General features: G+C 42.4%; 1 protein-coding gene across 1 annotated transcript in view; it reads right to left on the bottom strand.

The window, feature by feature from the left end:
* Nucleotides 1-25728, bottom strand: part of CNTNAP2 (contactin associated protein 2) — a 1091545-nt gene that overhangs the window by 766782 nt on the left and 299035 nt on the right. The window contains exons 5-8 of the mRNA XM_054990911.1: nucleotides 17255-17464; nucleotides 13344-13528; nucleotides 9009-9152; nucleotides 3196-3460 (exon numbers count right to left, since the gene is read on the bottom strand). Of these exons, the coding sequence (XP_054846886.1) occupies nucleotides 3196-3460; nucleotides 9009-9152; nucleotides 13344-13528; nucleotides 17255-17464 (804 nt within the window). The remainder of the gene's footprint in view (nucleotides 1-3195; nucleotides 3461-9008; nucleotides 9153-13343; nucleotides 13529-17254; nucleotides 17465-25728) is intronic.

Below are 25728 nucleotides of genomic sequence, written 5' to 3' on the forward strand. Positions count from 1 at the left end.
GGCCTGGAGACCAGTTGTAATTCCAGAAGATCTTCAGCCACTACCTGGAGGCTGCAAACCTAATCTGGTTCCTCACTTCTAATAGTTGGAGCATGGTTTTTGCCTCCCTTTTGTTATACTGGCATTGGTAATATTTTCCTTTGCTGGTTTTTCTTTGATGTTATAAGTTTTGTATATATTTTAAATAAAAAATAATAATTAAAAAAAGCATAGAACCCTCTCATAACAAAATGCCAGAGAGAAAAAATTTGCACCTGGTAACTAAGACTCAACAAAGAGAAAAAATTCCACAGTCAAGGTGCTATACCATTAATTAAAGATCTTGTTTCTTATGCTCATGCAACTCATTCTTAAGGCCTTCTTTCCCTAATGAAGCTCATTTGGAAAACTATGGGATTTTACATAGGAAAGAACAACAATAAAACCTAGAGTCAGAGTGGAAGTCCCCATTCCACAGTAGGAGGGGTGGTTTTCAGTGATTCCCCCATTCCCACCACAGGTTAGCACCTCATGCTTGTTTCCCAAGGGTCCCCTAACTTCCAGGACCCATTTATTCAGGGACTACAGAAGCAAGGAGGAAAACCTCCTTCACAAGTAGAGATACACTCATGAGTCCTTGGTTGTAACCCATAATTCTTGTACTTTGAATTATGTCAAAAAGACTGCTGCATTTTTATTTTTAAACTTTGTGTCCTGCCTCTTGTGGTGGCTTACAAATCAAGTGATCAATCATTGTCAACAGAACATAATGGGAGATAGGGCACTGAGAGTCGAACCACCCGATACGAATTACACGAGACTGAGCAAGTGTCAGAACTCCTGTCTTACCCCTAATGCCCGTGTCCAGCATTCTATTAATGAGCACATGTCCTGGTCCAGGCACGCATTCAAAATTTTCTGCTCCAGTGTAGCCACGATGGCGCGTGTATGCGGTCACGATCAGTAATTCGGTAATGCACAGTGTCCTTATTTCCTATATCTTCTGCTTCCTATCTGTGCAAAGTGGAGATGCATGATGGGGTATCTTGGAGGTACACAGAGAAAACCTGTGCCACCACGAACACAGGTTCGATGGAGGCCCTGCAGTCCTGGCGCGTGTAGTTGAAAACAACATTGGAACATGAGTAAGTACATTTTTGTGTCATTCACGTGTAATTCGTATTGTGTAGTTCGGCTCTGAGACTCCATCTACACCAGAGGTTTCCAGTTGGTGCCCATGGAAACCCTGGTGCCCACAAATACCTTTTTTGGTACCCACCAAGTGTTTTTAGAAAGATCAGGTAGGACTCGTGGACTGTAAGTCTTCTAATCACCACTGAAGACCTGATTATGCTATCTAGATCAAAATAACATTGTTTCAGTGGCAGCTGCCACCACAGTGTTTGTTTTGTTCTTTTCCTAGCATTTTTATAATTAACTCTCTTCTCCCCTGCACTTGGGCTTCATCTGTGTGGCTCTGCCTCCTACAGCAGCCATTTTGTGGTTGGCCCTACCCCCTGTGGCAGCAATTTCATGGTTGTACCCACCACCGTGTGTCAGAATTCTAAGGGTGCCTGCAGGTTCAAGAGGGTTGGAGGCCCCTGATCTACGCATTATAAAGTCCTTGTATTTGTTGGGAAGGAATTTGTATCACATATATGATGAGAGTTTTCTGTCTCTCAGTTGCACACTAGCTCTTCTCTGTTTGTGATCAAAGAAAGCAGAGAGAAGCAACTTTAGCACTTTTCCTTACCACTGTTTTCACATCCCCATGGAGCTGCTATTGCTCTGCTGTAAAACTTACATATAGCCATGTGAGTAATGTAATTTTTACAGTGAGACTGAGGAAAGACAAGATGAAGAAAACTGGAATGCGATGCCTTGTTAGGAATGTCAGAATAAGTTAATGTACGAAAGTGGGCTAGTTTGGGGAAACAAGAGCTAGTCAGGACAGTAACAGAGAAAGATACAGAAAATTCCTCCAGAAATTTTATCACAAATTTATATAAAGCAATTGGTGTGGGGGAGGGACAAATGATACAGCCAGCCAAAGTCAACCCCTTTTAAATCCAAACGGGAGACATTTGAGCACACACTTAGCACTCTGTTTGAAATCAAGGGGAATTAAAAGTAGTTTCCTTAGGCTGGATTGTCTTCAATTAGATTTGATGCTGGTTGAAACCACTTTCAGCTATGCTTCGCAGGCTAAGCACTCCAAGAACTCTGATGCTATCTTAAACCAAATTTAAGTCTTACATTAATTTTATAGATACTTTGTACCAAAACCACAGGTGAAACTGCGGTCCAAGTTCTATGGAGCGAACAAAAAAGTAAGATATTATGTATTTTTCTAGTAATCAGTGTTGCAATCCTGGAGGGGAGGGGTGGGTATTGGAGAATGATCCTCTAGTCTTGCTGAGCTTCACTGCACACCAAGTCATGGTTTAGGAAAGCTGTTTAAAAAGTGGGACTTAAAATATTCTCTGTGCCTCTCCCTTTACTCTTTCCCCTTGGTGATCTCTGCCAATGTCAACATAACATGTAAGTTCTTTGAGGCAGCAACTTACTTGTTTTAGTCCCTAAAATGCCATGCACTTGGATTTTTTTTTAAGTATACCCTGCTCTTCTGGCCTGCATAGGATCCTTAGTCTAGGTATATCAATCATGCTATAAAAATTATCGGACAACAGGTATGGTTATTCTCAGCAGCTCTATAGGGTGATGATGAATACATGAAACTGCCCTATTGAATCAGACCCTTGGTACAGCAAGATCAGTGTTGTCTACTCTGACTGGTAGCCGCTTGCTAAGAACTTGGGTTGAGATCTTTTGTATCAACTACTAACCTGCTGGAGATGCCAGTGACTGAACGCACTATCCTTTGCATGCAAAACAGATAATGTATCACTGAGCTTCCCTTTCTCTCCCCAGCGTTTTTGATGACATTTGCTCTGTTTAGGTGAATTATTAACTCCAGTTCAGCAAATAATATATCATGGTCCAAATACACTCAACAGTTTGCTTCTGGCCACTGTCAAATTAAGGATAGTCTGATTAATAAATTTCAATCCCCTTACCATCACCAAAGCAACTTTTTGCTGTAACACAAGTCAGGCAAGCATTTTAAAGAATGAAATACAGGTAGTAGCATGGGTCACAATTATGAAATTGATGCAACTGTTCTTTTAAGAAATGAAATATTCTTGTTGTACTTACCCGAAAAAATATCTATTTGATTCTTCTTCCCCCCAGTGACATTGATGCGGACACTGACTTTGCCTTCAATCAGGTCGATCTCTACGTTACCCAGTCCTTCAGCAAAGTTGCTGAACAGTAAACGTCCATTAGGATTCCAAGTCCGGAACTGAAAGCTAATTGAAAATACATCCTGATTTGGGCGACCAGGTACTTCCAGAAAACTGGTGGCATTGAAAAAGACAGGCACGGTATGGGGCTCCACACAGGAGAAGCTTAAATTTCCCTGTTTAAAAAGAAAAGAACAGAAAAACAAAAACGTGTGGCTTTCAACTGAAAGATATTTCTGGAAAATTGTATTTTGGTATCACTTTTAAGATGTTCCTACTCCAGAGAAGCAAATTTCCACTGTTGTGGTTTGGGCAAACGGTGTTAATGCCATTTCCAAGCAAGGTTTGGAAAAATGGAAGACTGCAAAGTAGGGTTCACAACCTCCGTGTGGGGCCCAGAGGTCTAGAATTTCAACTCCAGTTCCCCTGGAGAAAATGACTGCTTTGGAGGATGAGCTCATATCCAGCGGAGGTTCCTTCTCAAACCCTGCCCTCACCAGGGTCAACACCCAAATCTCCAGGAATTTCCCAACCTAGAGATGGCAACCCTAATTGCTTGCAAGGCACATGGGTAGGTAAGAGTGACACTTAGCCAAGCAATAGTGGGATTCGATCCAGTACAGTGCCGATTCACAGCCAAACCACTTAATCACTGTGCCACAGCAGCTCTCATCACAAATGTAACTAGATGGGGGGGGGGAGAAGAAATGTATATATATATATATATATATTAAATAACAGTTCACCAAACCAAATTCTGAATCAAGCTAGGAGAATGAGTCCATTCCAAGAATTTCCCAAGCAGGAGTTGGCAACTCTAACTGGGATTGTGGAATGAGGAATATTGGGCCTCCCACACATATTTTCCTTATCCAAAATGGCTCTAGGAAACTGCTATTTGCCCTACTTGAATAAACATACAGATACTCATATCTGTATGTTTCCAGAAAATGGTTCCTCGGCACCATTTCAGATTGGGAAAATGATGTGAGAAGAAGGTTGTACACTGTCTCTCTCACTCTCACTCTCTTTTTCATACACACAGAATGAGTGAGTGAGAGAGAGAGACAGAGAGAGAGAGAACCACTGTTTTGATCCAATGTTTGTAGAGATAAAGAATACTGGAACCTCCCCAAATCATGTCTGTTTGAGCCTTTGTACATGAGAAATTCTACTGAGTGAAGACGACAACCAATTGCAAATATTAATTTACTAGAACAAGTGTACAACCACTTGGCAAAGATTGCTTTTGCATGGGCCAGGGTGTCAGATCTGATCTATACATACGAGCCAATGAAGTTGTAAAGTGATGAGGGGATGGAAGGCACTACACCAGACTGGAGCTGGAGGACCAGATTTTAGAACATTATATTAAAAATGCTCTGTACATGTTACATTTTTTTGGCAAATTGGTTGAGGTTCCTTGGAAGCAACTGACTTTTTTTAAAAGTCCCCAGAAGACCGACTGATTCTGCTTGGAACTGCGGTGTGGGGGGAGGAGAGGCTCCTGCTTTCTCTTCAATGGCATTTACCCCCTCAGTCCAAATAGATTTTGGCTCAGAAAGATACTGCGAAGGGGAAGGCAAGAAGGAGCCCTTCCTACACCCCATGCCACAGTTCTGAGCGGAATCAGGTTCTTGTGAACTTTAAAAAATGCTTTTTTGCACAGCTGCTGTGTGACTGTGGGGGGAAATGAGTCAGGTCCAACTTGCCCAAAATTGAACTAAACATTGCTTCAGCAACCACGTCCAAGGCCTCGGGGAAATGAAGGGGTCAGCTCCTATCAGTTCTTTAATGCAAGGTCCCTGTGAAAAATACTGTTGGAAGCTATCCAAGAAAGAGATGAATGAGGGGACAGTACTGCAACTGGAAAAAATGTGCATCTGAGGCTTAGTTTATAGGTTAAGTATGAAAATTGTTTTTCTGAACTGTACCACTTCAAACAGGAGTTTATATTTCTGAATACTATAGAATTTCAGAAGACTGCGCTGAACACCTATCCCTGACATTCTAGTTTTCTACATATGCAGAGCTCTGTACATGAAAAGCAGTCCACTACACAACCTCTGTTCAAAACAAACTTTACCGCACAGGGCCTGAGAGTTGAGTAAGAGATGGCTTCAGAGCAACCTACACTGTTTTCCTCCCCCTACCTTGTTTTTATCCTCACCAAACCCTGTGAACTAGGCTAGGCTTATGGAAAGTGAGTGGCCTGAGGCCAGCCAGTGAACTTCAAGGCTAATTGGGGACTTAAACCTGGGCCCTTCAGATCCTAGTCTGACACAATACCCTCCTTTACCACACTAGCTTTCATGGGCAAGCTTTTCAAGTGCCCAGCTCTGAAAAGGAGTTCCCCTCCTATTTTATCCTTACCACAGCCCTTTGAGGTAGGTTAAGCTCAAAGGAAGGAAGAGTCATTGGCCCAAGGTCACCTAGCAGAAGGGGGGTTTGAATCCAGGTCTCCAAAGTACTAGTATGACACTCTAACCACTAAATCAACAGAAGCCCAGCGGTAACTTAAAGACTAACAACGTTATGCCACCATGAACATTCATTGGTCAGAGCTCTGACTCACAAAAAAACTCATGCCAGAATAAATGTTGTTAAAGTGTCACTGGGGCTTCAGTTTTATCTTTCTACACAGAGTTGTCAACTCCAGGTTGGGAAATTCCTGTAGATTTGGAGATGGGGTCTGGGGAGGGAGGCAGGGTTTAGGGAGGGAACTCAGCAGCATATAATACCATAGAGTCCACTCTCCCAGGGCCAAACTACAAGTGACAAATGACAAAGGTTGGGCTCTTGTCAGCTTCCCTCAAGTTTTGATGGGAAATGTAGGCAGCTTGATGGAATGTTGGACAAGTCCGTTGAAAAGTCCATTGGACAGCAGTCGGGGAGCCAAGCTGCAAGACCAGGATGCCTACATTTCCCATCAAAACTTGAGGGAAGCTGACAAGTGTCCAACCTGTGTCATTCGTCACTTGTAGCTTGGCCCCCAAATAGCCATTTTATCCACAGGAGAAAATGCAGCCTGCAGATCATTTGTAATTCTGGAAGATCTCCTGGCCCCACCTGGAGGTTGGCAGTCCTCTTTTAAATGCAGCCCCCCCCCCAGCATTTTAACCACTATCCTATACTGTCTCTTTTCTCCCTTGTTCAATGTCCCATAGAAATCTAGCAAGACTCCAGGCTAAACTCTGGGTCATAAGAGACTTCAAGTGACCCAGGGGCACTTCTACTCTGAAGCTTCTACTCTTCCCTCCCCATATGATTAGATGAATGGAAGGGCCTGTTGTCTTAAGAGACTCAATCCTTATCAAACTATAACATAAATTTGACTCACACATACTGTTTATTTCAGGATGTTCGAAATGTACAATCATGTTATTCCACAGTCCACACTACCATTCTGTCAGTTCATAATCATTCCAAAAGTCAAGTTTTCGCCCAGGGTAATGCGGTGTTTCTTTTAGATGTCTAAAATAACGCTTGTCACTGTAGTCTCTATTTTTTAATGCTAAACCAATTCCACGAGGCAATGAGAGAGAGAAGAAATGAAAATCTATGCGGATTTAATTAGAACACAATTGATCTTGTTTTCCTAGAGGTAAGGCAATAGAAGTAACTCAGCCTGAAACAAAGGAAAAGGCAATTTTTATAGCCTTCCTTAGCACTGAAAATCAAGCGAGCCCTCAAATTATCCCAGCTCCCAATAGCTGCTCACTGCATCATTCATGCATTACAAACTTTACACATAGAAGATGGCTGCATTCTTAAGTAACAAGAAAATAAAATACCCGAAACTGGACGCTACATTTGTTCTTGTGCCTCCCCATCCAGTAATGAACAGTTACCATCAGTCCAAGGACCCTTGATCCTTTAAAATGGACTGAGATGCAGCCAGTTGCTGTCTGATGTCATAATAATACCTCACTGAGGTTTCCTGGCAACCATACTCAGGCCTACCTCACTGAGGTTTCCTGGCAACCCTGCTCAGCCACCTCTCAGCCAGCTCAGAGGCCCCATCTGAAATGCAGTGTTGTGAGTTAACCTTGTACAAAGTGGAGGACGAGGAACCCCTAGTTTCAAGCAATGGAGGGGATGAAATCTGTGACTGAGGAGTGCTAGAGATCAAACTCGAGGAAAAAATGGAGGGAATTATAATGTGGCAGGAAAGAGGAAAGAAGTAGAAGATTGAAGTGACCAGTCCATATTATGATGCATATTTTCTTTGTAATGTGTGTTCTTTTCTCTCTAAAATGCTTGCCACATATGACACCAGAGATGGCAACTTTCATGTTCTGTCCTAAACCAGAAACACAGAGTTCCAAACCAAAGAAAATGTGGTTAGATAAAACCAGGAACAATGAACTCACAATTCTGATTTGAATACAAGAGCTAAAATAACCATGTGATTTATCACTACTCTTGCATCAGTTGTTTGCCTGTAAAGAAGTATATAATGTAAGCTGAAAATGCTTACAGGAACCTCAGCCCTTTCTCCCTTGGCTAGGTCCACAGTCAGGAAATCTTGTCTATGTGTATCTTTGGGCCAAACTACAAGTGATGAATGACACAGGTTGGACACTTGTCAGTTTCCCTCAAGTTTTGATGGGAAATGTAGGCAGCTTGGCGGAATGTTGGACAAGTGACAGTTGAAAAGTCTATTGGACAGCAGTCGGAGAGCCAAGCTGCAAGACTAGGACGCCTACATTTCCCATCAAAACTTGAGGGAAGCTGACAAGTGTCCAACCTGTGTCATTCATCACTTGTAGCTTGGCCCTCAGGGCCAAGCTACAAGTGACAAATGACACTTTCCTGGCAAGTGAACAGACTCGCGTGTATTCCTCCCAGTTCACTTGCCATTCACTTGCGCTCCACTTGATGAAGTGGAGCACAAGTGAATGGCAAGTGAACAGAGATGAATACACGTGAGTCTGTTCACTTGCCAGGTAAGTGTCATTCGTCACTTGTAGCTTGGCCCTAAGCCTCTTTGTTTGTGAACCTTTGTTTATTCTGAGCTTGCTCCTATTCTCAAATAAAAGGTCTTTCGCAGATCACTATTTCCAGGTTCCTCCTTTTAAATTGCCACTACAAGAGAAAGAGCGTGGCCAGAGAAAGGTACAGAACTAAAGGGGTACATGTCAGAAGAGAAAGGAGGGTTGTAAGGTATCACATTTGCAGAATGTCAAGCTAATTGGGGTTACACTTGTGAAATACATAATCATCTAAGCCACGGGGTAGTAGATATTATTCAGTGTAGCACATAAGCCACCACACAGGTGGCAGCCAGGAAATAAGTTAAAAAAGGGGGCTCCTAACAGGCAAATATGAGGTCAAAGTGGGACTGTGGCCTAGTTGTACACTTCTCCTTGACAGTGCTATAATTCTTAGACTGGATTCTATATTTAGATTCTGTCTTTAAGAACAGAATTATGTATTGCATGTTTCCCTTTCCCCAAAATACTGCTAAAATCCCACAGATGCTTAAATCAATGGCCTTTTCCACTGACAAGCTACAAAGCTTAACAGCATTCATTTGGACTGTGAGGAAGGTCCCTGCAAGACAGAAAAAAACATGTCATGGTATTTTTTTTCTCAAAGTGCCCTTAATACAGATTACAGTTCTTTACACATAACACTGAGTTGCTTGAAGAAAGCTTTCATTGGTGATGGGGTTGTACAAGTATAGAAAGCATGTATGCGATCCCCAGATATTGCACTCACCACATGAGAAGGCTCCAGTTTCTTTCTCCTGGCCATATCTGTAATATTATTGGTATTGTAGATTATGCTTTCCATACAGCCTTTGAAATTCTTTCTGCTGTTTGAACTCGGCTTTCCAGAAAAAGGCATGCCACCAAATGTTATCTTTGAAAAGAAAAGGTGAAACATTTTACAATGGTATGAATATTGTCCTTCCCATTACATCGTATAAGCAAGTTAGTTAGTTTGTTTTTTAACTCAGAACCACAATGATACAACCTTATGCAGAAATTGATTTCATAATTATTGGTTGTATGTATCTAGAGCTTTCCTGGGTGAATGGTGGAAACCTATGAATATGCATTGTTAGATCTAGTTACCTAATAAAGATGCTTTGTGGGTACATATGGCCTAGAAACTGGTGGGAGTTGAGACAGGAATGGGGGGGGGGACCATCAGCCACAGTGTGATGTCACTTCCAGGAGAACCCGGAAGTGACACCACACGTCCCTAGGTTTCCTTATAAGTGACATCACACTGTTGCCAGCAGCATTTTTAAGCACCATTTTTCTCCTGTTGGCCACAAGTGTGGTGGCAGGAGACGGGATGGGGGATGCCCTGCCACAAACAGGGAAATGGCAGCCCTATTTATGTGCATGCTCAGAGCTCTCCTGTTTACAAAGGTTTCCCCATTAATTTCCCACATGCATGTACACAAAGAGCAACACTACTTTATAAAGAAGGAAGTTTTTGTGCATTTTGATATATAAAAAAAAAAACAATTGTGTTTGTGCAGTCAGTTGAAAATCTCCCACTGAACTGACATGATATGAAGCTGCCTTTTACTCAATCAGACCCTTGGACTATCTAGGTCAGTACTGTCTACTCTGATGGGCAGTGCAACATCTCCTACTGCCTGAGTTGCTTAACTGAAGGGATTGAACCAGGGTCTTTCCGCATACAAAGCAGAAGGGCTCATTTTGAGGGGGAACGCACCGGAACGCAGTTCCGGCAGTTCCCCAAAGAGGTCACATGTCAGTTGGTCCTGCCCACCTGACTCTCAGCCATTTTGGGCCCATTTTGACCTGGATTGGGGCCGAAACAGCCTGGATCGGGCCTCTGACAGGTGGTGGATCACTCTCCTGCTCATCAGTGGCCCGATCCTGACCATCTGGGTCCCCTTTCCAGGCCCTTTTTTTGCCATTTTGGGCCCAATTTCGGCCCTGAATGGCCAGGATTGGATCCAAAACAGTCAGAATAGTTGATGTCAAGGGGTGTGGCATATGCAAATCAGTTATACTAATGACACGCTTCTGGTGATGGCAAGAGGCATGGCTTATGCTAATGAGTTATGCTAATAAGCTATGCTAATGAGTTCCTCCAGCTCTTTTTCTACGAAATGACCCCTGCAAAGCAGACACTCTGCCACTGAATTGCAGTGCTTCTTATAATCATCCATCCAAGCAATGGAAAATATAGAATAATCTGATCTTCAGAAATTAATCCAGGTTCTCGCTGCTAGGGTAGTGAGCACCAGTGAAATTTCTGAACTGCTTCTTCTGTGGCGCCAAATGTCACCATGTCCCCATTTGTTTAATGGGATCTTCATTGCCAAATATCCCTCCAGAAGAATGGCAGGGAGGAAGCAGCCTGGTGTGATTAGAGTTTCCAATGAAAAACTGGATGGCAAGAAGTAGGTTAAGTACTCACTCCCTGTTGCAGTTTAGCGCTCTCCAAGGTGTGCTTTCCAAAGGAGAAAGCAATGAAACTAAGGGCGCATCAGCTTTCTCATGACTATGTGCTAATGGGTATTTTGTCCCTTAGCAGGCAGAATATCTTAAAAGAATAGGACAAACCAAGCACAAAGGACAAACCAAACACAAATGATGGCAGCCTGGTGCAACCGGTTTCTGGATTGTGCCTATTCAAACAGCAAGCAGGGAGATTCCATTTTTGAATATTTCACCATGTTAAAAGATACGTCATAAACTAGCACACTAGAATTTCTGCATAGCCCTCTCTCTGGCATGCCAGTTTTGTTACCTGCAGGGAGCTTTTTTATGTGGCACAGCCTAGCTGCCCACTCTCAGTGTGGCATGGTACTGTCCAAAATTCTAGCACATCTTCAGGCATATTAAATCATGAGGCTCTAAGCCTAACTGGGTTGGATCCAACCCACAGGAAGGAACGATCCTCTTTGGCCAGAAAAAGGGTCCTGCATGTACAAAAGCCATGTTGGGTGAAGGCTGTAACGTGGAGGGAAGTTGGGTGAGACGGAGAGAAAAAGCTGGCCGGATTCATTATTTTCAATTGAACTCAGTTGCAAATGCTGGATTCTGCCCAGATGTGGAAATTGCTCCCTACGGTTGCTGCAAAATGTAATTTCTGGTGGTGTGGGGTGGTGGTGGTCAAGCTGGGTGTACTGGGGAAAGAATACCAAGAGGGACCTTGATATTTTGGCCTTTCCAATCCACTCATGGATAGACATGGGCACAAACAGCATTATGAACAGAAAAAACCCACGAACAGCCTAATCTGCTGCTCTTGAACAAGCTGTTCATGAGGCCACATCCTAAACGAACAGGTGATCATTAAAAGCCTTGGACGTTTGGCAAATCAGACAGTCTGGCACCTGCTGCAATCAATCCCCTTGGCAACCGGAGGCAGGGAGGGACTGAACTCTGTCTGAACTCCTTCTGGCGTTCCTTTTGGCTTTAACCCTTCAAAGTACTTCCAGCAGAGAGTCCTGTTTTTGCCACAGTGAAGAAAAAATGACAGCCAAAGGGGAGACCCGTGGATCATGCCTTTCCCTGGGTGCAATCTCTCTGAAACTTGGGGGTCCTCAGAGGACAGTGAGGACTATGTCCCCTGCAAATTTGGTGGGTATTGGACATTGGGAAGGTCACTTTTGTAACCCCTCAAACTAGGTGCCAGCAGACACTGCTGTTTTTGCCAGGACAGGGCCCTTTAAACTATCAGCTGGCAGGCGGCAGGGGGGAATCCCCCCCTGCTGCCTGCCAGCTGATAGTTTAAAGGGATCTTTAACGGGTCAGGTAAGTGGGTTTGAGGGGAGGGGGAGCTAAGGGGAGGTTGGGGCGGGGGTGGTTCTGACCCCCTTGAACAATTAACAATGGACATGTCCGGGAACAGTTCATGTTCGTCCATGTTCATTGTTCGTTGTTCGTTGATGGCAGCGATCGATGAACAGGGTGTTCGGGTTTTCCCCCTGTTCATGCCCATGTCTACTCATGGATACATGGGGACTGCAAAACTTACCTCATTGGTACCCCTTTTAAACACAGAGCATTTACATTGCTTACCAGTAGATGTATGGGTACATATCCAAGATGCTGCACCTCCCATTCATGTGGCCTATTGGAAGCAATCTGAATGCTTGCACTGGACCTTTTCCTGATTTCTGCTATTGTAGGGGAAGATACTTACACACAAGTTTATTCCCCCATAAATCTTCCCACAGCAATAGCAACAGCAGTAAAATTCCCCAGAAGATCCCCTGTGAGAGCTGACTCATGCTGCATATGGAGGACTAGTTTTAGGGAGCAGCTTGAATGTTCTTATATTGAAATGCTGCCCTGCAAGGAGTTGAGTAATTGCAGCATTTTTAGACCAGCTTCCTGTTCAAGAAGTTGGATCCTCCATAGTTTGTCACATCTTGGAGATCACACACACACACACACCCCACTCACCACACCAATGTAATTCCTTTGGGAGATTTCTCCTCAAATCTCCCTGCTTCTTATAAAGTTCAGTGGAAATAACATAGGAGCTGAGATCAGGAGAAAAATCTATTATATTTGAGGAAATGTTGACTAGAAAAGTCGAAAAGGATACTGAAAAATGCATACATTTCACGGGATAAGTTTGGTGCAAGGAATCAGAAAACAGTATGGAGATAATGAATTCCGGGAGATCTCCAGCTACCGCCTGGAGGCTGGCAACTCCACAGAGAGGCTGTTTCGGCAAATCTCTGTCATAAATATAAAGGATGCTCTGGCAAACTCCTCCGTGACCTCTGACCTCTCTACAGGCCAAACTTTGCAATGATGCTGAACAATTTGCTCTGATGTCCTAAATAGACCTGGGCAGGCAGGGGCATCATAAGTTATCCGGCTGCCATTGACTTAGTGACTCTGATGTCTCAAAGCAGGTAGGCAAACCAGATTTCATTATAGAGAAACTGGGAAGCAACTTCTTTTAACTATACATATTGACATGACATAAGAGTTTTTGAATTATGCCTTGTTAGTGCACATCCACTGAGTGTTTTTGGAGTATTTCAATGAATGTGGTCAGATGGCCCTTATTTATGTCAAATACAATACAAGGAAAGCATACCTCATAGTCCAGGTCCAGGTAATCAAACTCCCCATTGATCCGAAAATGCTGCATGTGTCTATCAAGTGTGAGGTTGATGTTTCTCCCGTGACGCTCTATCACTACCGAATGCCAGTGGTGGTCATCTAAAAGACTGCCGGTTGTCACAGACGTGTGGCCATAAATTGAGCCGTACTGGTTGCTACCTGATGAAGTGGAGGAAGAGACCATTTTTTTAAAAAAAAATCAGTACTTCAAATTTAATGTGATAGAGAGTGAGGTTTCATCTTGACATACTATGATCCGCTTAGAAATTTGTTGCAAACATTAAGATATAGCAGTAAGAATGTACATGGAGACCACATGTTTTGACTTTTAGTCGATCTAAAGTTGAATATAGTGTAGGAAAAAGATCGTATTTAGTTTGTGAAGATACACAGGAGTTGGAATAGGACATGTAATATTGATGAACTCTGATTAAGGTATGTTCTGTGTACTCTGTATTTTATTATAACAACTCTTGTAGTGCAAAATCTTATTGTTCCTTTGACCCTATTATCCCTTCTTTTTTCTGTTCCCCTCCTTGTTCTGAAAAAAGAAAAATAATAATAATAAAAGAAATTTGTTGCAAACATTTATATGTGAATGGCTAGTACACAATAAGATATTTTAATTTAATTCACAAATATTACATCTTTTCTAAACTACATCTTAGATCATATGCCCCTGACTGGTTGTCATACAACAAGGAATGATGTGAAATTGAACATCTAAATCAGCTCTCGGTTGTTAAAAAAACAGTATTAGTGTACTCTGCTAGCATTTATGACAAAAAAGTCAGAGCAATACTGAAAGAGCTAATTGTAGAGGGCTTTCATGGGTAGAATTGGTGGCAAAACATTGGATTCAGCCGATAAATGAGACATTTGAAACAAACCCTACGGAAGTAAAGTTCTTTTCTTGAAGAGAAATTCTTTTTAAACCCTTTCTAGCCATATGGCAAGGATAAATGGTTATTTTCACCAGAGTCACAGAGTTCTGTAACACAGTTTATAAAGATCAAGACGGGTTGCCGTGTTGGTCTGTCCATAGCAGTGAAAAAGAGCAAGAGTCCAGTAGCACCTATAAGACTAACAAAATTTGTGGTAGGGTATGAGCTTTCATGAGTCACACAGCTCACTTCTTCAGATACAGGCTGTATCTGAAGAAGTGAGCTGTGACTCAAGAAAGCTCATACCCTACCATGAATTTGTTAGCCTTTATGTTCTACTGAACTCTTGCTCTTTCCCACTGTGATAGTTTATAAAGACCATGAGAACTATATGCTCCATCTCTCCCCAATGGGGACTCACAGAGTCTTATATCATTCTCCTTCATTATCCTCACAACAAGCCTGTGAGGTAGGTTAGGCTGAGAGGAGATGATGAGTTCAGGGTTGCCCAGCTTTCACCGCAGAATTGGGATTGAAAGGTGGGACTCTCGGATCCTAGTCCAATATCCTAACCACAATGGATCCCTGAACTGCCTGGATAGACTGGTAGTCTATCCAGTCTACCATTCTACCAGTGACCAGCCAGATGCCCCTAGAAGCTCATGAGCATAACACATGCACGATAATCATTCTGTGTTCTGTTCACAGCACCTGGCGTTGGCAAGACTGCTCCTGAATATGAAGTTTCTGTTTCAATCCTGTGACATTGATAGGCTTACTGAATTGTTCTGTTAAGATCTAGGAACTGGAATCTGGTAACTGATCCAACTGAGAAAGAAGAGCTCGACTCAGCAGTAAATCACATCTGAGCCATGTCGCAAAGCAACCTGCTGCATTTTTCATGCTTTAACTGCAACTTGATCTAAGCATTGTGCTAAAGCATTTTTAGTATCCAATTTCTCTTCCTGGGAGACCCTTCCTAACCCAATTTCTGACCTGAGAGTATATATTCTCACCTCCTCTAACTACATATGTAGGAAGTGTCATTTATCACACTGATAACTACCTGACGAAATTTAGAAACGTAAGGAAAAGGAAAGGGTTAGAATTTCAATGATGTTTGTCGGAAATAGTTTCGTGCTGAATGAAACGATGCTGTTCTCATTTACATGAAGCACGTTGTTGATCTTCAGGCCACAAGAAGAGACAAAGGAATGTAGTCCACCAGTGTGATGCAGTGGATAGCATTATGATCCGGCTGAAATCCCTGCTCATTCATGAATCCTACTCGGTTGAAGCCAGCATGGTTGAGGCCGGCATGAGATCCTCACTGAGCCTCCCACCAGCCTCCCACTAAGAGCCAAGCTACAAGTGACACCTTACACAGGTTGGACACTTGTCAGCTTCTCTCAAGTTTTGATGAGAAATGTAGGTGTCCTTGTTTTACAGCTTGGCCCTCCATTACAGCTGCAAGACCAGAATGCCTACATTTCCCATCAAAACTTGAGGGAAGCTGACAAGTGTTCAACCTGTGTCAGGTGTCACTTGTAGCTTGGCTCTAAGTGTGAGGTTATACAGTGTCCACCGGCCGGCTGCCCAACATATGGAAACAACACAGGGCTATGCAATGCCCATTCGTTGCTGACCCACGTATGGGTTGCAGTACATTATCTGTCCGCTTCCCTCCTCCTGTATGTTTATGGGCAAGAATCTGGAATTGACCCCATCTTGGGACAGTTATTATCTGTTTGTTGTTTTTATGATGAACTGTTGTTTTATGATTTTAATATTTGTATTATATTTTTATAATCTGTTGTACCTCGCCCTGAGCCTGCTTGTGGGAAGGGCGAGTTAGAAATGTAATAATAATAATAATAATAATAATAATAATAATAATAATAATAATAATAATAATAATAGGTCATCTCACACCGATCAGCATATGGCAGGCTAACCTACTTTATGGGGTTATTGTGAAGATAAAATGAGGGATATTCTTGTTAGCACGTAATAAATAAATGAAAGCGGAAATCATTACTCTCAGCTATGAAAGAAACAAAAGGAACAATTATTAACATGGCTACAGGCAAGATATAGTTAAAAAGAGTTAAATGTAACTAGGGTAATATCTTCATATATGTATTGGAGCTAGCACAGCCCCTGACAACACACAAATTCCAATGTTGGGAATTTGGTTTTAGTTGTATTCATCTTTAACTCAATTATATGTATATATTTATTTAATTTATATGTATTCTTGCAGTCCTATATATATTCTTGCAGTTCCTTCATTTTTACACTAATCAATCTTTTCCCACCAGTTCCAAGAGAGAGGCAGCATGGTGTAGTGGTTAGAGCATTGGACTAGGATCTGGAACAACTGGGTTTGAATCCTCACTCTGTCATGGAAGCTTGCTGGGTAACCTTGGGCCAGTCACACACTTTTAGCCTAACCTCCCTCCCTACCATACACCTAAATGAATGTGGAAAGCAGATGCTGTGTGAAGAGACCCGTATGTGTGACTATCAGATTTATATGATCCTTTTTGAGCCACGGGAACCAACATGGTGTGTATATATCACAGCTATGTTTGTGATTAGGAGAGGTGGTATGGGGAGAAAACTGTACTCATTCCTTCATCATGTTAGTAAAATCACTGCTGCCAAGCAGTGTCTAATCTGAGTTTCAATACTGGTTTCAATATTGGTTCTAGGTCAGTCTACAAACCAAACTGTATTCATTCTAAATGTATAAGAGATCGTTCCATGTATCCAGAAATTTCTTCCTTCCAGTGATAGCTGAAGGAAAGAGCCACTGCCGGCGCCAGGACTCTTGCTCTTTCCTATTGCTACGGACAGACTAACACAGCTACCCATCTTGATCTATCGATTCGGAGATAACGGAGTAAGAGAAATTATAAGGAAAAGGATAACATTCAGAGTCATATCTACCATTGTATCATAAGACAAATAGACAGATTAAAAATAAGACCAACCATACCTAAATTTAAATTAAGGACCAACTTGGCCTTTTTCAGTTCCAGGGTGATGTAATCTCCTTGCTGGCCTTCTCCATGGAAGATTACACCTTCACTTTCAGAGGTTTTAAATTTCAAAGCAATGACATCTTTCAGTGTTTTCAGTGTTTTTTTCTTGTGTCCAAATCTGTACGGTAATACAACATGGCCATCAAAATTGATAACATCAGCCCCTAAAAGGAAAAAAAGATAAAACATTTGCTGAGCATCTTTGCTTTATAGGAGCTATCTCAAACGAAAGCACACACAAAAACACATATTTGGGTACGCAATAAGTGTAACATGTATCCCAAAAACATTTTCTCCTGGCTATCATCGACTGAAAGAATAAATATAAAAAGGAACACTGTCTTGAAATATCATTGTTGTTTGTTGTACCACTGTGTTTGAGCCTATGGATTGGATCCAACCATTTTTTCTGTTGCTGGAAAAGGAAGGAGCGGTTCTCTTTGGCCACCAAAAAGTCATTTCTGAGACTCATGGGACCTGCACATATAAAAGCCATGCAGAATGGGGCTATTGTAGGGAGGGGAATTGGAGCGAGATAGAATGTAATAGCTTTCTAGAGCCAACTAATTTTTTTTTAAAAGGTGGGTTTAGTTCCAGTGAATGAAAAAGGAGAATTGCAATAGTACAGACTCTACAAGTCTACCCTCATACCCATCCTTGTCCTAGCTTCAGCCTAAAGTTCTACCTGTATCCTCAGTTTCTGCTCCCAACCCTATTCTGCTTGGAAATCATTGGCCAATGACTGGTCCTCAACATCAATTGCCAAATCCCTAAACAATGTACTGGGAGAGCTCTAGAGGGGTCCAGAAAACAGTTACCAGGAAGGATTCTGCACTTTTTGAGTCATTCATGAAAGAATTCTTTCCCACTTTAAACCTTATTTAAACCTGATATCTGGCAAGTGGAGACCACCAATAAAGGACCTATTCATGTAGACGCCTCACGTGGGTTATGCTGTTTAAATGACAGTTCCCCCTTTGCAACAGCTGGGCTGAGCTGTGCTTTCAAACTGAAGATATTTGAACAGAACTTAAATGTATAAGAAGCAATATTAGGATAGATTTGATAGCATCAAAGTTCAGAGTTATGCAAATGTGGGCATGCTTTGGCTGACTGCACGATGGTCAGAAAGAATCCTCTTCTTGTTAAGTTCGGTTTGGTCCAGAAGATGAAAATAGCCAATGGATGAAAGACAGAAATATCATTAGCTAATTAATACCTCAGAATGGAGCATCCATGTCTGTAAGCAGTGTATCTCAGGTTATAAAATGCTGCCCTGCTTGAGAGTCTCCGGCAGCCAACCGTTAGAGGTAGAGTCCTAGAGGTATTCTAGCCAACAAGAGATTTCTTATAGTTAGGTAGGCACTTAATGAAATTTCTGATCCTGAACTTTGGTTTTCCACATCACAGTATAGTGAATTATTATAATTATTGCTGCGTACATGATGAATATTTTTCTTTTTCTCCCCTTGCTGCTAAAGATGCCTCCAAATGATTTTCAAAGCCAGCAGATATTTTAGTATGCCATAATTTATCTATAGATAGCCTGCTATTATATTAAATATTCCAAGGGTTTTAAACATTGTTCAAACCACCTTAACATTTAAAGAGTACATCTCAAGTGTTTAAATGTAGAATTTTTTTAAAGTCTTTTAGAAAGAACTGTACTATTATCTCCCAAATGTGGCTGAGCATAAAGCTTGTCTGTGGCTTTCTAGTGAGTTAAATGTTGAGGTAAAATTTGAACCCAGAACTTCCTGGCTCATAGGTGACACTCTTAGCTACAAAGTTATGCCATCTCACAAGGTTTGAATATCTCTGAGACATAAGGTTGCCATGCCAAGCCTAGCAATCAGCGGGTTGAACGGAGCATGTGACATTGGTGTCATGTCCAGGGATAACCTGGAAGTGACAATTGTCTCTAGGAATCCCTACAACTCTATGGTAAGACTCTTCCTAGAGCTACCATTATTACTGCCTTTAAAAAAAAAAACCTCTTCCTGCACTTGGAGTAGTTGCAGACAACTAAGGTTGTTACAAGGGATGGAATTTCTTTTTCTGAAATTTTCTTTTTTAGCTATAGCAACTGGTTCCTCTTATTCTCTTTTCCTGTTTCAAATGTGGAATTTGCTTTGATTTCTCATTCGTCTTTGAGTTTTTTAAACTGTACAATAGTGTAGATTTTCTCACTTGTGGATTTATGCTTGTTTTTTTTAATAAATCATTTTTATTTAAAAATGTTAAGAACAATTGTGGATTTATGCTTGTTGTTGTACCACAGTAATATGATACAAAGAATAAAAAGCAGTCTGATGCAGCAAGGATATGTTCAGACAAATCCTGTTTTATGTTTAATGGTTTCTTTAATGGCTCACCATGCTCTTAATTTTTAAACCATGTCTGCAATATATAACTAAAAGTAAACACACCACTTCTTAGAGATCTAAATTGAATCTTCCTTTTCATGAAAGAGCGGTTGACTTGAAACTGACTCAGATTCGGAAAAAAGAGGAATAAAAATGGATTGCCGGATTTCAGGGAGAAATTAAACAAAGAGGAATTAAGAGAATGCCATTTAACAACCTACAGGCAAAAAAGCACATTATCAGGACTAGGATAGCCTAGGTGAGCCTGATCTCATCAGATCTCAGAAGCTAAGCAGGGTCAACCTTGGTTGGTAATTGGATGGGAGACCTCCGAGGAAGACCTGGGTTGCAGAGGCAGGCAATGGCAATGGCAATGGCAAACCACCTCTGATAGTCTCTTGCCAAGAAAACCCCATCGGGGTCACAATAAGTCACCATATATTGCTTTCTTGAGGGCACTACACACATACACATGCACCAGGAGCTTGCCTGCCATCAGTGGGCCCCAACAACCCTACTGGGATAGCAGGAGCAGACTGGGATGTTCACATGGCCCTGGAGCAAGCCAAGCTGAGTGGACTTTGTAGGGCCATGAGCAACTAAAAGGAGTTTTGAAGTGAGGGTCATATGCCGCTTCTCAGCATCAGCTCACCCAGTTCTTCCTCCTGCAAACTGATATCAGTGCAGGAGGAGGCAACTGTTATGCTGACGTTGGTATTACTGTTGCTGAGAGGTCTAAGCCAAGTAACCCCCTGAAGTGCTGGCAAGACACTGGCTCTTGGCTCTGCATGCTCCTGGCCCCCCCTAGGGCAGTGCCCAACTAGGAAATGTCCTTGCAAGTTAAATGGCTGGTATGCCGCCAGGGATAGCTAGTAATGTTTCCCTCCCAGTCAGTCTTGCTGAGGCTTTAAGTAAGCACAAAAATGAAACAAATCTGACTGTCAACCAGGGCTTTTTTTTCAGCTGGAACGTGGTGGAACGGAGTTCCGGAACCACTTGAAAATGGTCACATGGCCGGTGGCCTCGCCCCCTGATTTCCAGACAGAGGGGAGTTTAGATTGCCCTCTGCGCCACTCAGTGGCATGGAGGGCAATCCAAACTCCCCTCTGTCTGGAGATAAGGCGGTGGGGCCACCAGCCATGTGACCATTTTCTCCTAGGGCAACCAACTGAGTTCCACCACCTCTTTTCCCAGAAAAAAAGCCCTGCTGTCAACGATGTCTATCTACAGCATTAGGCTGATGTAACACTGTCCAAGGATATGAAGTTTACTGCATGTGACCAGCTTCACAGCAAAAAAACCCTTGCAATCATAAATCCCTTGCAAGACGCAGTCCTTGCCTTGAAAGGGCAGCCAACACTATCAATCCACAGATCATCTTATGAATTATACATTCAAGGGTAGGAATTCGTTCATAAATAAATGCAGAGCTGGAATTAGCCACTTGTAACATACCGAAAAGCAGCTGAAACAGACCAAGGCACAAGGGACTTCTTGCAATTTATCTTGCAAAATGTCCATCATCCCCCTTGTTCATTAAAAATCTTGAAGAAGACAATAAGCCGAGCAGAAAAAGTCACCATCTTGGAGATATAACATAACCTCCTTTCTAAATCCATCCCTCTTTTTCCTAAACTTGTAATATCTGGGAGATGCAACTGATCCTCTTTTTAAAAGCAAATGATATCCCCAACATCTCAGAGAATGCCAAATTTTCTTGCTGATTGGGGAAACCAATATGGAATCTCTTTCTAGTAGCCACTCCACAAAAAAGGAACATTTTTGTGCTTCCTGTATTTCTAACGATAAGAGTTTAGCCCCCCCTTTTCTCACACACATACACACCAACATGCAAGCTCCCCACCCCAACCAATCTCATAACAATAGATTGTGGGTTGGATCCAAATAGCTTTTTCAGTCCATGTCACCCAATATCACCCCCTACTACAGACCCCATTCCATTGTTCATGCCGGTTCTGTGATTCTTAACACTGCTATTTGGGCGGCCAGAGATCCCTAAAACAAGCCCTTTCGGGTGGTCAAAGGGTACCCTTCCTTCCTTTTTCATCAACAGAAAAGCTGGTTGTATCGAACCCAGTAGATATAAATACTGCAACCACATGGCAGGGCCAGTCACATTTGCCATTCTTGTATGACCAGGAGCCCAACTGGATAGAAACGAGCCACACAATTGTTTCTCCCCATGTAGTTAGAATATTCATACAAACTCCCTAGCACTGCAAAAGGGGTAATAACTCAAATTTCTGCATGCAGATTTATTTTTGTTCCTCCAAAAATGTTCCTGATTTGCCACTGAGGTTTTGTCAAAAAAGAAACTCAAAATGAATGTAGGGGTTCTTCTGTAAGATGAACCATCCAAAGTATCTCAAAAGAAGCCTGAAGTTTCCATAACACTGGCATTATCTAAGACATTCCACAGATCTCTAGGTTGTCACCTGGTTCTACCTAAAGAGGAATCAGAAATCGCTTTGACTTTGACAGGTCCTCCTCAATCACACCCTAGAAAATTTTTTGACAGAAGTCAAAAGAGTATTGGTAAGTTTAGGAAATTTCTACAAAGGGGTAGGATGCACACAGGGGTGGTGCTATCCTTGCCTAGGGCCCCCAAAAGCCTATCACTGGCCCTGGATGCACATACCCTTAGAAGTAAAATTTCTGCATGCCTTGAGCACACAGTCATTGTTGAAGACTGTCTAATGTATGGAGTTTCTCTATTTTTCCACCCTAACGAAATCATGCTCCTATATTTATAGAGGTCATTATATTGAGCATGCCATAAAATGTGCTCTCTAGACTGAACTCCCCTGCATGCATCCTCACTCAGCCAGATTCCTCATTACGGCACCCCCACGGCTGCCGCATTACCATTCCCTTTGAGTCCTGCAGCAATCATATTTTAGGATCCGGGGGCTGAGCTAAAGTCAATTGAAGTCAATCGGAATCCATCCACAGCGCACTTTGAATTCAGCCCTAAAGGGAGATCTCCAAAAGCATATTGAAAGGGAATGTTTAACCTCATAAGCGAATGCATTTGGCATGTTGGTCTTTGTAACATTTAGTTGAAAAGGCAACAGTAAATACCCCCACTGTTAAGAGAGCTTGTTTCAATTATGCATAGGAATTGCAAGCTATCCATCCGGTTGCTTTTTTTTTTTTAACCTTTAAAATTACTTCAGTTATCATTAGAGCCATGTTAAAAAAGGAATTCTATCAGAAGTCTGTATCAGTTGAATGTTGAGAATATTACATGCATACATGTTATATGACAACATTCTTAATTTTTTTACATACAGAATAAACAAACATCAACAAAAGTGTAATAGCAATGTTGGCATTTCTCTTGGCTGAACATTGATCGTAACAAATAAACTCTAACTGGTGGCAGGTCTGCAAGTAAGTTTTTATGAAAGGTCTCCAGATATCTAAAAATAAAGCCATAAATATTGCCATCTATATGCCATACCTTCAAATGTTGATGAAGTTATAAGGTTCTCAATCCATTGAATTACGATAGCCCTAGCAGCTAAGAAAATTCAGGCTTGAGCTGTGCTTAGTGGTTGAGATTCCTTCATCTATGTATAACAAAGGTGCTAATGTGCAGTTAATGTACTTTTTATGTGCTTTTAACATTATAGTTTTGCCATTTGTTGTTTTTTGTTCACATTTTATTTGTGTTTTATCGGTTCAATTGTGATGGCCTTTGGATGCATGCAATAAATGTTTTTCTGACTTCTTCATTGAATTATGTGACATTAGTATTTCCAAAAACATATTTTAGCAACAGTAAAGGTACAGATACAGAAATATCTTTGCCTTGCCAACTCCAGGTGGGGAATTTCCTGGAGATTTGGAGAAAGAGCCTGAGGACGGTGAAGTGTGGGGAGGAGAGAATGCTTAGCAGGAATGTCCTGCCAAAGAGGTAGCCCTCAGACGGTGCCATTTTTCTCCAGGGAAACTAATATTTATAGTTTGGTGATCAGTTACAATTAGAGATGGGCACAAACTGGGAAAAAACCAAACCATGCGGTTCGTGGTTCATCAAATTTCATGAACCACAAACTTTCACAAACCTGCCCCTGGTTCACGAACCGGTTCATTTGGTTCATTAAAACGTCACATCCGGGCTAGAAAATCATCACTTCTGGGTCAGCAGAAGGTCACTTCCGGGACTGAAGAAGGTCACTTCTGAATCAGCAGAAGGTCTGCAGGAAGTCCATCCCCTGTTGCCTAGGGAACTGATTGATTGGCACCAGGCTGTCTGCAGTCATGAAACAAAAAATGAACCAAATGAACCAGCCTAAAGTTCGTGGCAGTTCGTCAGAAATGGGATCTGACAAACTGTGGTTCATGAATCATGAACTGGCCTGGTTTGTGCTTAATTTTGGTTCGTATTTTGGTTCGTGCCCATCTCTAGTTACAATTCTAGGAGAATGCCAGGCACCTGGAGACTGGCAACCTAGGGTTCCATAGGTCAATGTGCCAAGTCCCACCAGGCATTCAGCAAGCAATACAAGGACTGTTTTGAAGCTGAGAGGAAGGGGAAAGTAAACAGGTTATGCTGTAGTAACCTGAAACTTTTCAACTGGGAGAAATTTCCCTTTTGGAAATTTTTAAAAAAGTAGGTACCACCTGTCGTGGCGCCAAAGTGAAGAACCCCTGAGGAAGATTAGGGGTGGTGTGGTCAAGTTACCCTTATTTTGGCTTCCAGCATGTGGGCATCTAAATTCCATAGCTATAAGTTGCTACAGGATTATCTTCTACTTTTAGACATTCAGTCTTCCCAATAATGGGTTAAGATATCCAGGTGGAGACACTAGCTCCAAGTAGAGTTCCCAGGTGCCTGCCGATGGTGGACAAACTCCTGAGAATTTGCCCCCTCATCCACTGATCACTGAGCAATCAGTGGAAGGGGGCACACTCCTGGAGGTTGCCCGCCACTGGCAGGCACCTCAGGAGCGCACACTGCATGTGCACACCCAATCATTACGGCAACATCACTTCTGGAAGTCAAGTCATTGTGCCACCCACGGGAGTGTTTCTGCACTTCGTTTGGGGCTGATTTGGCCCCCAAACAGACTGAATTGGCCCCATGCAGAGTGTGGGAATGCTCACATGGCCAGCAAGGTGACATCACTTCTGGAAGTGATGTCATCCATCACACAGGCTGTGGAGCACATGCACGCTTTGCGTGTGCACAAAAGAAGACCTCATGCTCTGCACAAGGTATATGCCAGGTACTCCACCCTCCCAATGGGAGGTGAGGTGTACCTGGCTACCCTAGCCTCAAGTGACCATGACCCAGCAAACTGCCAGGTGTTACTAAGAATCATAAGACCTGGGAGGCTGCACTTAACAGGTTGAGGAGAGCAGAAAGAAGAAGTTGTTGCAAGTGGGCTTCACTAGAGATCAGGAAGTTGCTAGCTCTAGGTTGGGAAATTCCTGGAGACTGAAGGTGTGTGTGTGTGTGTGTGCAGAGTCTGGAGTCTAGAGAGGGTAGGGTTTGGGGAGGAACCTCAGCTGGCTATAAAGCCATAGAGTTCACCCTCCAGAGCAGCCATTTTCTCCAGGGGAACTAATCTCTGTGTCCTGGAGATCAATTGCTAGGCTGAAGAACTCCAGGCTTCACCTGGAGTTTGGTAACCATATAAGGACCCCTGCCTCAGAAAAAACAACCTCTTGCAAAAAATGGATTCCATAGGAGGAATGCTGGATGGTTTCAGGTCAAGTATTTGACTATGATGGGGACAATTCCCCCCAGACTCAAAAATGGATGCTCCCTCAGTCTCAAAAATGAGGATTTGTGGTGTTGTCAGAAGCACCTCATGCTCCAATGAGATGGAGAAAAGCCAAGATTAGTTCCTTGGGAAGAAGCAAAGGAGCACCAAGAAAGGAAGCTCACAGATCACCGTGGGCTGTGTTGCTACGAGAGTCAGGCTGAGGTGGAGGCATGGTACAGCTATGGAAGAGGAGCAGCAGGAGGAGGCCTCTTCTGAGAGGACAATGTGGTTGGCACCATTCCAGAGGCACATCAGCAGGAGCAG

This window comes from Eublepharis macularius, chromosome 11, assembly GCF_028583425.1.
Source record: "Eublepharis macularius isolate TG4126 chromosome 11, MPM_Emac_v1.0, whole genome shotgun sequence".
NCBI lineage: Eukaryota > Metazoa > Chordata > Lepidosauria > Squamata > Eublepharidae > Eublepharis > Eublepharis macularius.